This window comes from Ovis aries, chromosome 8, assembly GCF_016772045.2.
Source record: "Ovis aries strain OAR_USU_Benz2616 breed Rambouillet chromosome 8, ARS-UI_Ramb_v3.0, whole genome shotgun sequence".
NCBI lineage: Eukaryota > Metazoa > Chordata > Mammalia > Artiodactyla > Bovidae > Ovis > Ovis aries.
In genome coordinates this window covers 78,600,947-78,616,796 of record NC_056061.1, presented here as the reverse complement: position 1 = coordinate 78,616,796, position 15,850 = coordinate 78,600,947, and the positions used below count along the sequence as shown (strand labels likewise).

The 15,850-nt window shown below is 38.0% G+C and overlaps 1 protein-coding gene across 1 annotated transcript in view; it reads right to left on the bottom strand.

The window, feature by feature from the left end:
* Window positions 1–4,107: 4,107 nt before the first annotated feature.
* Window positions 4,108–15,850, bottom strand: part of OPRM1 (opioid receptor mu 1) — a 67,075-nt gene continuing 55,332 nt past the window's right edge. The window contains exon 4 of the mRNA XM_004011420.5: window positions 4,108–15,598. Coding sequence (XP_004011469.1) covers window positions 15,560–15,598 — 39 coding nt within the window. The 3' untranslated portion in view covers window positions 4,108–15,559. The remainder of the gene's footprint in view (window positions 15,599–15,850) is intronic.

Below are 15,850 nucleotides of genomic sequence, written 5' to 3'. Positions count from 1 at the left end.
ATTAAACCTGGTCATTGTGGGTCAAATCTCAGAATTTTAATTGTCTGTGACACCATTCCACATGCTGTTTGGCCACTGTCTCTAGGGATGCTGGGCCAGTGGGGCAAGAGGGCTCACAGAAGGGGCTGAGAGGTAAAGGTTTAGGTGGAACATGGGGTCCCCTAGCCATTCTTAAGAGGGAGCGTAAAGTGAGCATAGAGATTTAGCAGAGCTTAATCTGCAGGATCACTTGGCTACATCTCGTATCTCTTTCTACATTATTCAGCTGAAAGTTGATGCCATTGTTTACAAGAAGAGTCAAGGATAGCCACATATCATAGATTCCCATAAAGGTTTCTCTCATTTCTACTTCTGTCCTTCTGCCTTGGGCAGAGTACTTTTCATGTGAAATATGAGCCTCAGAATGGAACTCTGGTGCAGATGAGAATGGGAGGAGGTGGGAGGACTGGTGATAGAGAGAAGGAGAAGCAGGATCTCAGGAAAACAGCACAGACTATGACAGAGGTGAGATTGTGCACGTGATCCCTTTGATATGGCTTCTCACTCTTTGAGGATAGTCAGATCCCAACAAATTCATTCAGTCACTTCCATGTGACCAACCGGGCCTCTCTGGGTATAAGGACTCAGGCTTTCTGGATGGGCAGAGCTGAATTATATCTTTACAAGTCCTAAGCATACGAAAGAGAATGGTTTTCCCCTTCCCATATGTAAATTCAAATAGTGAAAATACTCTACACTACAGAAAGTCCAGCGAGCTTGAATCTTTCTATTATGATTGTATTAGTGCTTCCTTCAGTTCAGTTCAGTTCAGTTCAGTTCAGTCGCTGAGTCATGTCCGACTCTTTGCGACCCCTTGAATAGCAGCATGCCAGGCCTCCCTGTCCATCACCTTCTCCCAGAGTTCACTCAGATTCACATCCATCGAGTCAGTGATGCCATCCAGCCATCTCATCCTCTGTCGTCCCCTTCTCCTCCTGCCCCCAGCATCAGTCCCTCCCAGCATCAAAGTCTTTTCCAATGAGTCAACTCTTCACATGAGGTGGCCAAAGTACTGGAGTTTCAGCTTCCATCATTCCTTCCAAAGAAATCCCAGGGCTGATCTCCTTCAGAATGGACTGGTTGGATCTCCTTGCAGTCCAAGGGACTCTCAAGAGTCTTCTCCAACACCACAGTTCAAAAGCATCAATTCTTCAGCACTCAGCCTTCTTCACAGTCCAACTCTCACATCCATACATGACCACTGGAAAACCATAGCCTTGACTAGACGGATGTTAGTCAGCAAAGTAATGTCTCTACTTTTCAATATGCTATCTAGATTGATCATAGGGAAAATTAAATATCATATTTCTATTTTTCTCTCTCGGTGTTTTTACTAAGCCTGCTTTGATTTTCTGCTAAGAAAAGGCATGTCTAGTTTCAGTGGGGAGGCTTGGGCGCTACTCCAGTATCAGGCCACACTAGGAAAAGTTTGAATGGAGCTCCAACTCCTGGTTTCATTGTCAGGGAGCATCTGTGTCTCTCCATCAAGGCTGAAAGGTACCAGAGGCCTGGATATGAGGCCCGGGTGGCTCAGAAATGTTGGGCAGTGTGACTGGTCCAAGTGTTTCATATACTGGACATGGATTCTGTCACTAGGGTAGAGAAAGAATTGAAAAGTAAACTAAAGTTCACCTTGGATTTGGACAAAGGTACACTCTATCAATATCTCTTAAGATGGATTGTTGTTGTTCAGTCACCAAGTTATGGCTGAATCTTTGCAACTCCATGAATGGATACACAGAATTAATAAGGGAAAATATCTGTTCTCATAGACTTCTAGTCAGTCTGGTCTATTTTGGTTTTGCAAAAGACATCTACAGTCAATTCCATGATACACACAGTGAACAAAGTTTTATTAATAGCTAAAAAGTAGATTTGATCTAAAGAAGTGATCTAGGGTTCAGTGGGTCACCAGAATATCCCCCAAAGTCCCATAACCCCAGAGGGGGTGGGCAGTAAAGAGGTCTTCTCAACGTGAAATCTAATTTATTTATTTAAGAAATATTATTTATTTGGCTGCTCCGGGTACTCATTGCAGCATGTAGGTTGTTTTAGTTGGGTCATGTGGGATTTAGTTCCCTGACCAGAGATCGAACATCGACCCCCTGCATGAGGAATGTGGAGTCTTAGCCATCGGACCACCAGGAAGTCCCTGAAATCTAATTTAGATAGGTTGTTTCTGCCATCGATTTTTGATTAGTGAGTTAATTGCTATGCCCATTTCCTCTTCTCAGAGAATGTTTTCCTTTGACTCTTGACCCGAAAATGCTTATGGATTTTTAAACAAGCTGCTCAGCCAGTTTCTGGGGGAGAGATGTCTGTACTTTTGCAAGACTGCCTGACCGGTCCTGCTATCTGGGTGAAAAGTTGGAGTGGAAGGAGCCCAAGTCATGGTTGAATGTCTTTTAATGAGTTGCTCTTTCAAGCATGTTTTCTTGTACAGAATGTGGCTTTCAGCACTGAGTATTTTTCCTGCCTCAGTCTGGAATTTTAAGGAAGGAGAAAGGATGATGTGGAGTCAAGGATGCGTAATTCGGGCACAACTAAAGCTTCGAAGCCATTGTTTCTTCTCTTATTGTCTCAACATCCCAGAGAATCCTGCATCTCCCCTACAGATATAAAGTGGTGGTTCAGAAAGCCCGTCTCTCCTGCCTCTTGGATTAAGACTTGGACTGAATTTTGGTGTATCAGAAAGGAGCATGTGGCTGGCTGTGTTTGCTTTAATACATAGGGAGGACTTTCATCCATTACTCCTACACATGAAACAACCTCTCTGCCTAAAGTGCCTGAATGAATAACTCATTTCTCAGCACCTGAGTATGAACATAACCTTACTTTAACACAGGTGTCTGAGAATTAAATGGATGGAGTTGGGTATGGATGCTGCTTCCTGGTCATGTAAAAAATACAAATCTAATCATCTGACTTCCTTGCTTAAAGATTTCTGATGACTGCCACTGGCTACTGAATAAAGCATACTCTTCTTAATTAACATCCAGTACCTACCCAGGAGAAACGCATATATATGTGCACCAGAAGATATGTATATACTAACTTTTGTTTATGAGCCTGAAAACAGCCTGACTGTCCACCAGTAGCTGAATGGACGAATACCATGTTGTGGTATATTCACACAAAGTATGAAGACCCTTGGATATCATGGAAAGAGGTTGGACTTTGTTAATTTATTTTTTAAATAAATTTTTTATTTTGTTTTGGAGTGTAGCCGATTAACAGTGCTGTGCTAGTTTCAAGTGAACAGCAAAGGGACTCAGCCATACATGTACATGTATGTATTCATACTCCCCAAATCCCCACCCTCCCATTCAGGTGGCCACATAACATTGAACGGAGTTCCATGTGCTGTACAGAGGGCCAAAGGGCCTGGACTTTAATTGTTAGGTAATGGAACACCATTCGGAGGTGCTGAGCAGAGAACAGAGCTGTGAATGAAGAAGTTGCTATGATGCAAAGAAGATATTTGCACATATTGGGGTTTGGACAAAGGTTTTTCTTTTCAAAAGGTCTAGGTTTAAAACTATTTTTAATATGTGATCTAGAGTGATCCAATGTTATTTTGATATAGTTTTTTCCTCACCACTAGGTGTTTTCATGTCAAGATTGCTTCCACATTAAAAAATTATACTTAATAAATTAAAGTACCCTCTAAATTTCACCCTGTTGAACTGCCCAGTTCTTGTGAAGAAATTCGTTGCTTAAGATATTGACTTCATTAAAAAACAGACTAGCAATGAATATAGTTATGCTTATTTTCAACTATGGACTTTACAACAGAGGATTTTTTTCCCTCTTTGCACAGATTAGTTCTAGCTGAAGGAGTCATGAAGTTAGAATTAGGGACATTTTGGTTCTAAAAACAGACATAATTCATGAAGAGGAAAAAGCCCACTTCTTTCATTGATTTTGAAGTGCTTATTCAGTATCAAAGTCATCTGTCAGTATGATTCTTAAGCTCCTTATGTACGTTGGAACGTTTACCTGGAGAATATTCTTTTTAAACAGGTCAGTGACGCTGTGTGAATGAGAAAGACAAGAGGAAAGTCTAGATTTCTCTTATTATCAGGTTTTCTTTATTGGTCACATATATAATCATATATTACATGCAAGAAAATCACAATATAGACCAAAACATATATGTATTCTGGCACAAGAGTAATACAGTGCAAACATCTGTTTTTATACACAGTTACATCAAACAGTCAGATAAGAATAAAGTGAAATGAATTTAGTGATATGCCTGTTGGTTGATGTAGGAATCAACATTTTGGTCTGCATGTGAGACCATTGTGATTTGACAGTTCATTCTTTTGAAGCTATGGTGGATCATCCTGTCTTGTTTGGAAATATTCGTTAAATGATAGTTTAGTCTTTTCTTCAAGTGAAAATACTTGTTTATCAACAGTGAAAAAGACATTCTGATGGATCAAACAAAAAGCTAAAGAAAAACTACTAGATGATCAAAAGGAAAAGAATGCCATATATTTTTAAAATGTTCCTCTTTGTGTGTTACCATAACCAACAATACATTCATTTGTCTCTGTTTCCCTGGCAGGGGCACATAGGCAAAGTACAGATACCTGGCAATACTTTTGTCTTATTGTGGTGAAGACAGATGTGTGTATGTGTGTGTGTAGGGGAGGAGATCTGAAAAATAAATATAGGAAGCATGCTGTATTCATTGTTAAATCCATGGATTTCATACTATGTTTTGAAAGACATGGTTGGACTTTCATTTACTTGAATACGGAATCTGTAAAACATGAACTATTCTAGGCTTTCTGTTTATGTTACTGGTTGGCATCTCTGCTTGCTCTTTGAATAGTTAATGCTGCAGGGAGGCTTATTCCATAGGCAGAGCAGCAGATCAGTTTCTTTTCTTTCACCTCCAAGGAAAATTATCAATTCTGCTCTTCTCTCAGACCCTGAATGGGAGCCGCTTGAGTGAGATTGATGGATGGAATTTGACTTGAAGCTATAGAAATAGGAAGTAACAATTCTGCTGCCATTTCTATTGCTGGGGAGAAAAGCATCAACCATAGACAATCTCATTTAATGAAACAGATTCCCTTATAAATTTTTTTTCCCACAGAAACGTGATGGTCATCTTTATAAACTAAGTGTTTTTAGTTACCTGAATTTCCAACATAATTGAAAGCATGCAGTACATCTTCTCTTGTCTAATGGAAATTATCTTTAAAAAGCAAAAATGTGTCAATACTGCTACAAAAAATTTCTCAACAAGAGTCAGAGCAACTACTGTTTAGATTTACACTTTTTAAAAAGATCTTTTTCTATTTATTTTTTCTTTTAGAGCTCCGCTTGCAAAATGGTTTCTTTTTTCCATAACAGAACAAAATTAAAACTTGTCATCTTGAGTTTTCAGAAATATGTCAGTAGATGAAAAGTTCAGAAAATGTTTTACCAAGGGAAGGATGAGTTAGTAGAAACTGGCATTTCTTCTTTAACTCCCATTAAGTTAATAGGAACTTATATGGCAATATATATAGGTACATTTATACCAATATATAGGTTTCCCAGTTGACTCAGTGGTAAAGAATCCACCTGCAATGCAGGAGACATAAGAGATGCAGTTTTGATTCCTAAATCAGGAAGATTCCCTGGAGGAGGAAATGGCAGCCCACTCCAATATTCTTGCCTGGGAAATCCCATGGACAGAGGAACCTGGTGGGCTACAGTCCATGGGTTGCAAAGAGTTGGATACGATAGCACACATGTACATCAATATATATATTCCCTGTATATACTCAAATTTATAATGGGATATACAATGGAAATACATATTCATATATCTATATTCTTAATTTGTTTCTCATTAAATTAATGGGAATTTATATTCTGATATTCATAGACCAGAAATTTTATGGTGGGAGTATTAAATTATAAACAGAAGCTTTGAATTTTATGGATTCAGGATTTATGACCATTCAAACTTTTCACTGGAATTGATGGTCTGAATGGAGATCATAGCATCATTTAAAGTTCAAATTAAGATTTAAATAGAGAATGTGTAGTTGAAAGCATTTTAAATTCATTTTGAGTTTATAAGTAATTTTTTTGATTCTGGAGTGTCGAATAAAGAGCCACATTTTTGATAAATTTGATTTTATTGATTGCTTTCTATTTTGACTACAATTACCATATAATTTCCAAGACTTCTTTTTGCTATGGAGTGTGTGTGTGTGTGTGTGTGTGTGTGTGTGTGTGTTGATGTGTGTGCCAGTGAAAGTTATTTTAAAAGATACTATATAATGTAGCAGACCTGACTGAAAATGGAAACTTCATCCAAACTAGCCATTTTTAAAAATCACAGAGTTCTCTGATCCTCAAGATGCTGCTGAACTATTCTGAAGAGTCTGGAAGTCATATGTTTATCAGGCCATGAACTAAATAAATATGTTTGAGAATAGTCATAGAACTATCTTTCAAAAAAATGTAGATGCTCTTAACAGAAAGAAACTCCAATCTAAGAGTATGATTGATGTTTTAGTTTTTCCATTATGAATTTTCTCAAACAGAGGGCACTCAAAGTCAAAATGATATTTGTATGTGGGAGTCTCCAGCATCATACCATGTTGAGATGAAACTTAGATTTCAAATGTTATAAAGTACAGACACAGGCCAGACGATGCTCTTTTAACATGACAGAGTCAAATTGACTTAGGTTATAGATCCAACCAAACATTAATTTCCTATTATTTACAAAGATATCTGTACGCTATGCAAAAACAGAGCTAGAGGAAGTCCTACTGGTTTTTCAGTTTATGTCAGAGATAGCATGGCCGTTACTAGGCATCCTTCCCCCGTCCTGTCCCTCAGCCCTGCAGAAAGTGTAAGGCAACTTTTTTTTTCTCATGCTGTCTTTAATTGCTCAGTTTTTCAGTCGTTTCTAAATGAGAAATCAGCCAGTTAGAAAGCAACTAGCAAGATTGCTTCAACTATCTTTAGGATCAATAAGGAAAGTAACCAAACTGGTCTCCCAAGTTCCTACTGATTGGTATGTATTTGATTATGATCAGATTTAGTGTATTCCTGGACAAAGAAGGATTTCATAATAAAAGTGAAAAAGGAGCCATGTAATCAGGATGAACGTCCCCCCACCCTGGCTAGTAAATGGATTGAGTTTATTCGAACAAACAAAATCATTGGTCAGTTTTTCACATTAACCCGTTTTTTTCACTGTTGTTATTTTGCCCCAGTTCACACAGAAGTTACATGATTGGTTTGCAGACAAGCAAGGGAATCCATGTGCCAGGTTCTACTATTTGCAATATTGAGTTTATAAATCTTGAAAATAAAGTCATTTGAACCTAATTTATATAGATCCAGTCACTCGTATGGAAAGTACCCGGCTGGTAGGAGGTCTATTGGTTTTCTCCATTCCCTTGAGAAATAAGGGCCATGAATTTCCATAAAGCAAATGAGTTTCGAATTAATGCAGCAGTGATCAGTAGCAGCTTCCCACTGAGTCAGAGGGCCAGGTGAGCCTGGGAGCAGATGGGAACAAATTGTCTCAGCCAGAGAGAGTAGCAGGAAGACTTTGTTATTTTTCTGAATGGACCCCTGTGGAGGCTGGAGCAGAAATCAGGCTTTCCGCTTGCAGAGATGCAGCTGCAGAATCAGCTGATGGGCTTCCTGTGCTAGACAGGATGTAGGAGGTTGAATTCTGACCAGCTCTAAAATCCAGATGATGTAGGAGGAGGGGGCCGTTGTTTGGCGAAAGAATGTAGGTGGCCCCACCAGGGTGTCGAACTATCCGCAGAGATGTGCCTCGGTTTTCCACTTTATTCCAGTGAGGATGCTAACCTCCTACACTGGTCATTACAAAGGGAAATCCATTCAGTAGGGAGAATAGAGGCATATGAATTTGTGTGGTGACAAACATTCCAAAGAGACCTGAAAAATCTTGAACAGCAGCAACAAAACCCCACACATCATCTAGCCAACCAGCCAGCCAACAAAAACATCTCCAAGGGTCAACAAATGAGGAATAGGCATTCTGAAACACCTAGCGGACCCTTTTGTTTCAAAATCACATTATAAATGGGAACTCTTTTCTTTTGGAAGTCTTTAGTTATCAGAAAGCTTAGACAATAACATACGTGTGGTCAAGGCATCAGAGCAAAAGACACGTTAGGTTTCCTGCACATGATAGTAGGGTGAAGGGCAAAGTATATTTGATTCATGACATAGCTTTGAATGATAGCAGATCATTTAAAAGTGTGATCACCCAGCAATCCCACTGCTGGGCATATGTACCGAGGAAACCAGAATTGAAAGAGACACATGTACCCCAGTGTTCATCGTAGCACTGTTTATAATAGCCAGGACATGAAAGCCACCTAGATGTCCATCAGCAGATGAAAGGATAAGAAAGCTGTGGTACATATACACAATGGAGTATTACTCAGCCATTAAAAGGAGTACATTTGAATCAGTTCTAATGAGGTGGATGAAACTGGAGCTGATTATACAGAGTGAAGTAAGCCAGAAAGAAAAACACTAGTACAGTATACTAACGCATATATATGGAATTTAGAAAGATGGTGACAATAACTGTATGCGAGACAGCAAAAGAGACACAGATGTATAGAATAGTCTTATGGACTCTGTGGGAGAGGGCGAGGGTGGGATGATTTGGGGGAATGGCATTGCAACATGTATAATATCATATATGAAACGAATCGCCTGTCCAGGTTCAATGCATGATACCGGATGCTCGGGGCTGGTGCACTGGGATGACCCAGAGGGATGGGATGGGGAGGGAGGTGGGAGGGGGGTTCAGGATGGGGAACATGTGTACACCCGTGGTGGATTCATGTTGATGTATGGCAAAATCAATACAATATTGTAAAGTAATTAGCCTCCAATTAAAATAAATAAATTTATATTAAAAATAATAAAAATAAAAAGGTGAGCATTGAGATGTACAGACAAGAGCCAAATTTAGCTACTGAGAAAACTATCCCCTTTTATGAGATGTACTTATATACTTGTAACCGAAGTGTCAAGAATGATTGCTCAAAACCAAAACTAAAGAGGACACACCATTTGAAAAATATAAAAATATGTATACTTCCATTGAAAACTTGGAGGCTGCTTTGATGCACATTGGGTAATTTTTACATTAACATAGGGCTGTTTGTGCTATTGCCCCAAGTACAGAGTTTTTCCAGAAACACTGCTTGCACTCAAATGTGGTTTTAATAGGACTTGCTTCTGGTCTGATGGATCCCATAGACCCTTTGCAGTTTTGAGTAGATTGCTACCAGCTCTATAAAATATCTGGGTACTTTTTATAGATAATCTCTTTGCATAAGGGTACTACTGTGGGAATTCCCTGGTGGTCCCGTGGTTAGAACTCAGTGCTTTAACTCCTGAGGTTTGATCTCTAACCCAAGATCTCTAACTAAGATCCTGCAGGCTGTGCAGCATGGCCAAAAGAAAAAAAATGTATCATTTTTCTAGATTCCATATATATGTGTTAATATATGATATTTGTTTTTCTCTTTCTGACTTACTTCACTCTGTATGACAATCTCTAGGTCCATCCATGTGTCTACAAGTGACCCAATTTCCTTCCTTTATATAGCTGAGTAATATTCCATTGTGTATATGTATGACATCTTCTTTTTCAAAGTTTTAATTGAAGGATAATTGCTTTACAATATTGTGTTGCTTTCTGCCATACATCATGGATCAGCCATAGGTATACATATGTCCCCTCCCTCCTGAATCTCCCACCAAGCTCGCATCCCAGCCCATCTCTAGGTTGTCACAAAGCACTGGTTTGGGCTCTCTGAGTGATACAACAAATTTCCTCTGGCTATCTATTTTGCATATGGTAATATACATGTTTTCACGCTACTCTCTGCATCCATCCCACCCTCTCCACCCCTCCATGTCCACAAGTATGTTTTCTATGTCTGTGTCTCCATCGCTGCCCTGCAAATAAGGTCATCAGTCCCATCTTTCTAGATTCCATATATAGGCATTAATATATGATATTTGTTTTTCTCTTTCTGACTTACTTCACTCTGTATAATAAGCTCTAGGTTCATCTACCTCATTAGAACTGACTCACATGCATTGCATTCCTTTTTAAGGCTGAGTAACATCCCATTGTACGTATGGATCACATCTTCTTTCTGAAAAAGAGGGGGTGTGTGTATACATACAGCTGATTCATTTTGCTGTACAGTAGAAACTAAAGCATTTTAAAAAAAGAAAAAAAGGATGGTAATGCCAACTACTTTCTCTGAGTGGCAGTGAAGTGTTATGCTAATTCATTCTAGTGATTATGGTAAAAATGAATAAACTCTCTCCTTCCTGCTTTATCCCATATTGATTCTTCTTGATTCTTAACTCACTTATTCCAAATAAATAATAAAGCTTTCCTATTGTCTCACACCTAGTAGTACATTTTAAGAATGTCTTAATCTACTGCTATAGAGTTTTACTTTGTCTTTAAGTATCTGAGAAGATCTTGGATGTGAATGGAAAGAGACTTGCTAAGTTTCTGGAGTTTGGGAGAGAAGAAAGGAGATAATGCTTTGTACCGCATAAGATTGTAGAAATATTTTTTCTAGGCTTGGGTTCTGGAATACGGTGGATCTTAGAACTCTAAGCATTAGCATCTAGATGACTTTTCTATGAAATGCAAGCCTGAATTTCTCTCAAAGTTCAGAAGAAACAGTAACTCTTCCAATTTCTCTCTAACTTTGTAAAGTTTAAGTGAAATCCAAAGTGCTAACTTTAATGGAGTTCTCATTTGCTATAAGCTGATAGATTATGCAAAGTGAGTTGAAAAGTACCTTATCAGATTTCTATTAAATGTGTGATGGGGAAAACCCCATAAAATTTTTCTTTTCTCTGAATATGTGCCCAGGGTCTAGAATTATCTTTATATAAGTCAAAAGATGCTTTTGAAGATTGATAGATTTAATTCAATGATTTCTGAACTCTTAAAATTCCTTTAAAATGCATGTGTAGCTATCCAATGTTACTTGAAAAGTACCTTGTTGTCACAAGATTCATTTTCAATCCACCTGCAAGCCGCTTTTTGTAATCTTAAAATTTTAGTGTTGATGGTCCTTATGGTTATAACCCAAGCACCCATGATGCAATAATATTGGTTGAATTAAGCTGAACTCGACTCCTTTCAGAGCTTGGATATTTGCCACACACTGTAGCACACTAAACTTTGGGCATTTGGTTTTGCTTAATTTTGAACAGTGAGTAATATATATATACTTCCTAAAATTTTTAATATTTTGATCTTGCTGGAAAACAATGACTGCAGGTTGAAATTATTTTAAATTAAATTCTGTCGGCTCCTGGCTGAATGTCCCAAAGTTAAGCCTTTTAATTAACTTGTCAATTTAGCCCCAAGGTCCTAACGACAATAGTCTTAAAAATAATCTGGAGGCTGTGTTCCATGACTACGAATCCTAAAGCATCTCACACCAGGGAAAAAAACAGTTGTTATGCATTGATGAAGGTTCATGTTCTCACCCTTTCCCTAACCCAAGCAACATGGTTCATGAGAAAAGACTTATGTTGAGAACCTAGACAAGAATTTTGTTGCTTCTATAATGGCAATAAGGATTCTCCAAGACACTCCTTTCTTGCTGTTGAATATTCTATGAAGAGGATAGTGTTTTTAATTATGACCAGCCTCTGGAATTGCACAGAACAGGGGCATGTGTGACATGTAAAGAGGTCAAGACGCTGAGGCTGCTATGTCCTGTTCTCAGTTTGCTCTGGTTGGAATGCTCCAAAGTTTGGAAAACCCCAAGGGTCAGCATCAGCTTCTGCAGCATTCATGTCTGAAGCTGGAAGAGCCACTTGTGAGCCATCTCATCTTGGTAATTACCAGCAGACAGAGCATAAGTCTGTATAAATGGATTACCTCCATTACATGGGAGATGCACCACATATCTTATCATTTCCATGCATCTTGAATGAAACAGTCCAACGTTTATCAAGAAGGTTTTCTTTTAACTTTTGAACATATAAATATACTTGACTTAAGGACTTTGAATGCTTTGGGGGATCTTTGTGATAACTATGATCAGAGAGAATCTTTTCAGAAGTACTTTCTTTGTATCTTAGTTACATTTCCCTAATAGATTTTGAATCTGTGCTTCTGAATTTCAGCCTTTGCCTGGATCCTGAGACATAAAGTATTGGCTATGATAACGCTGGAAATTGAACTCTGTTAGCATCATTTTGGGGGGAGGGTAATATTTAATAAGCTAACTGTACTTTTTCAATAACGAAATTTGCAAATGAATGGATATCAGTTTTAGCAAGACCTGTCTTATTATTTAAGGAAATTAATATCCTCTTACCAACTCAAAGCTGTTTTTTTAGATGAATTTATCTTAAAACTGCCAACTGTCTATTTCAGTGTTGAGAGTATTTCAAGTGGCCAAGTTAAGAATCCCATTCTACCAATGGCAGTTGGGATGGCATCCCATCACAATAAATTCTGCTTGAGATACTTCCTGCCTTCTCAAAAGAGGTCCTTCTCAGGGTTTTATGCCAAGGGTGATTAGAGGTGATTTCCAACAAATTCACCTAGTTACTCTAGCTCTTTTTTTTTTTTGACATTGATATTTTCATGTATAATGTTCACTACACATAAGAAGCATTTGCTATGTAGGTCAAGTTTTTTATAAACATTATCTGACTTGATCCTGAACACAACTCAATAAGGGTACTATTATAAGCCTACTTTTTTTTTTTTTAAATTTAAAATTGTCTCTATTCTTAAAAATTTTATTTTTAAAGCTAAAGTCAAAAAGCTGAAATGTATTACTCAAAGCCAAAAGATGTCACAGTGTGTTTTCAGACATGGCTCTAGATGAACTAGAAGCCCAGATTTTTAGCCTCTCTACTAGACTCAGTAAAAGTTTGACATCATCAGATTGTTAGGGTGGATCTAGAATAGTACAGGAAAAGTTTAAAACAAAAGTGTGATCAAATCCCCTTCCGAGGACCCCATCCATCCAGCAGGGGGATCGGCAGTAAAGTCCTGATGACTCACTTTTGCTCCAGCCGAGTCTCACCTGTTTCTTCTTTCCTTTCTAGTGACAGGCACGGAGAGAATCAGGAGCAAAATATCCGCGAAGGTAGAGACCAAAGAGGAAAGACCACTACCTACTGGTGATGAGAAATTCCACAGCAAGAAATTAGACAAAGAAGCCAAACTTCTGCTTCACATCTAGAGTCTGCATTACTAGAAAGCCAAACTAGGAAGACATTCCATCCATAAGTCAGAGTGAAATACAAGAATAAGAGGAGGAACAAAGCAGAACATTACATTTTCTTTATCTTCAAATTTTATAAGAAGCTTTAGCTCATCCATCTGGGTCTGGGCTGTTATTTCTCTATTTGCAAAGGTAGTTCTAGCAAATTTATGATAAAAAAAGAGCAGATACATGCACCTGTGCAACTGATTCACTTTGCTCTACACCTGAAACTAACATTGTAAACCAACTATAACCCCAATAAATTTTTTTTTTTTAAAAGGAACAGAAGAAATGTTTCTTTTAAAATAAAAAAATGGCTTTGAATGAAACATATAAAAACCCACTAATGTACTGTTTAGAGTGTCTTAACTAAGAGCTGGTCATTAGACAGAAATAATGAATACTGAGAAACAGTCATGAGCAGGAAGTAGTGTCCTGTCATCTCTTGAGAAAACCCTTGTTATTATGGTCCATTAACAACAAGAACTTTCCTCTGCAGTACACCAATATTTCATTTTCCCTTTTTGGTGGCGTTTCATTTGAATTATCACTTGTACTTGTGGAAGCTCTAATAGTGTGTATATGTATATAATGTACATAAAACAAATGCATTTATTCACCACTCTAAAACTTTTCAAGGCCCCAATTTTAGTTATTTTGATCCGAAAATCTAAAAAATAAAAAAAATGCATATCCATACTTGGACATTATATTTGAGAAATGAAGATTATTAGAGGCAAACAGAAGACTTCATAGAAGGAAACACTAAAACACTCATCTTGCATCCTTTTTTTTTCTTCCTCATCCAACAGATTCATGGGCGATATCCACATATGGCCATATAACTACAGCCAATAGGATCTGAGACAGTAAATTCATTTAGTCCAATCTGTCTGAAAGACAGCTGTCTTTCTGAAACATTGCCCTTAGATAGCTGGTGCATATTTGTGCCTTGTTAGATTCAATAATGAAGACAGATTGTAAGGTTGAGACTCTTGGCAAACCATGGACTCAGGAATATTCTTACAAGGGAAGCTGGCAGCCCGTTTGCTACCATGTCTTCACAGAAAACTATGATGTATTTGATTCATTTAATCGGTGCAGTCAACATTTCAAAGTGGAGAGCTTTTTGGCATGGACCATCTAACTCAATTGTCTGTATAGATTAAATAAAATGGGTGGACTGCCAAATCTCTAACTGTATTTCATGCCAAAGAAAACCTGTCAAAGAGAAGAATTGTCTTAGAGAAGCTACTTAGAAGACTGACATTTTACAAAGGAAATCTTGACATTTAGCAAAGATCAAAAAGACCAACATATTGGTGATGACATTATAGAAACATAATCTTCAGGAAAATATTCTTGGGTCACTGTTAATATATCATGTCCAAGGAACTACCTAGAAGTGAAAAGTAGATAACCCATTTTTCTCCACGGTCTTTTGAGTCTTTCAAGTTTGAGATTAAGCTTACTGGATCCATATTTTCTTCGAGTTTAAACTTCTGAAAATCAACAAAAAACAGCTGTCATTTTGTCGTGTTGATTCAAAAGGTGTAAGTATTCTGAGAAGAGTTAAAAAAAAGAGAGAGAAAGTATGATGTAAAGAGCATTTAGTAAGAAGAAATTATCAGAAATAAAGAATCCATTTTAGGGCTTGACTTTCTGTGGGGATAAAGCAATGAAATGAAGGTGGAAACTATATTTTAACTCTGAAGATAATTTTGAGGTTAACATTAGAGGATAAAAATGGGACAATTAATTCTCTTGCAGACATGGAAAGTCTTGGATGTTCACATAAGGTGCTTTGATCAGAGGTAGCATTTAAATTACATTATACGATGAATTTAACAAGTGATGGTTTTCCTTCGATGAGGCTGTAAATATTTGCTTGAAAACAGAATATTACATACAGTAGGGCCGTCTTCCACGATGACCTTAACGCACATACCACAGCAGGTTTCGGCCCCGTGGGGCGTCTTCCTCGCGATTATGTACACACAAACTCAGAGTGGTTTAGTTCTTTCCTCCCTAATACTTGATTTAGTCTGGATGTCCCTCTCAGGTGCAGAGTGGAGGAGGCAGAGAGGAAGGAGTTTTGATGACTTTGGGCAGGAACAGGCACTTCCCCAGGAAACCAGAGCTTTCCACGCATTCTCACAGTGACCTCCTTCCACATAGACGGTGGCGTCTAAGCTCAGTGAGGGTCTGAATGGTATGAGACCCAGTTAGGGTAACGGAGTGGTTTCTGCTTCCAGATTTTCTAGCTGAAAGAAGAGAAAGTGCAAAGACAGTGAATATTTCAGGCTGGGTTGCAGTACACCGTTACTGGACATCTTCTGTGTCAGAAAATACATTGAGAATCTTCATGTATACTTTCGTCTGCAACTCTCAGAGTTTATCCTAGATATCAAGACGTTATTTAATCTCTTGGGTCTTTGTGAATATGTTACTGCACCTGTATACACTGATGAATAAGAATTATACGCTAATCATAAAAGAGATATGATATGATGGCT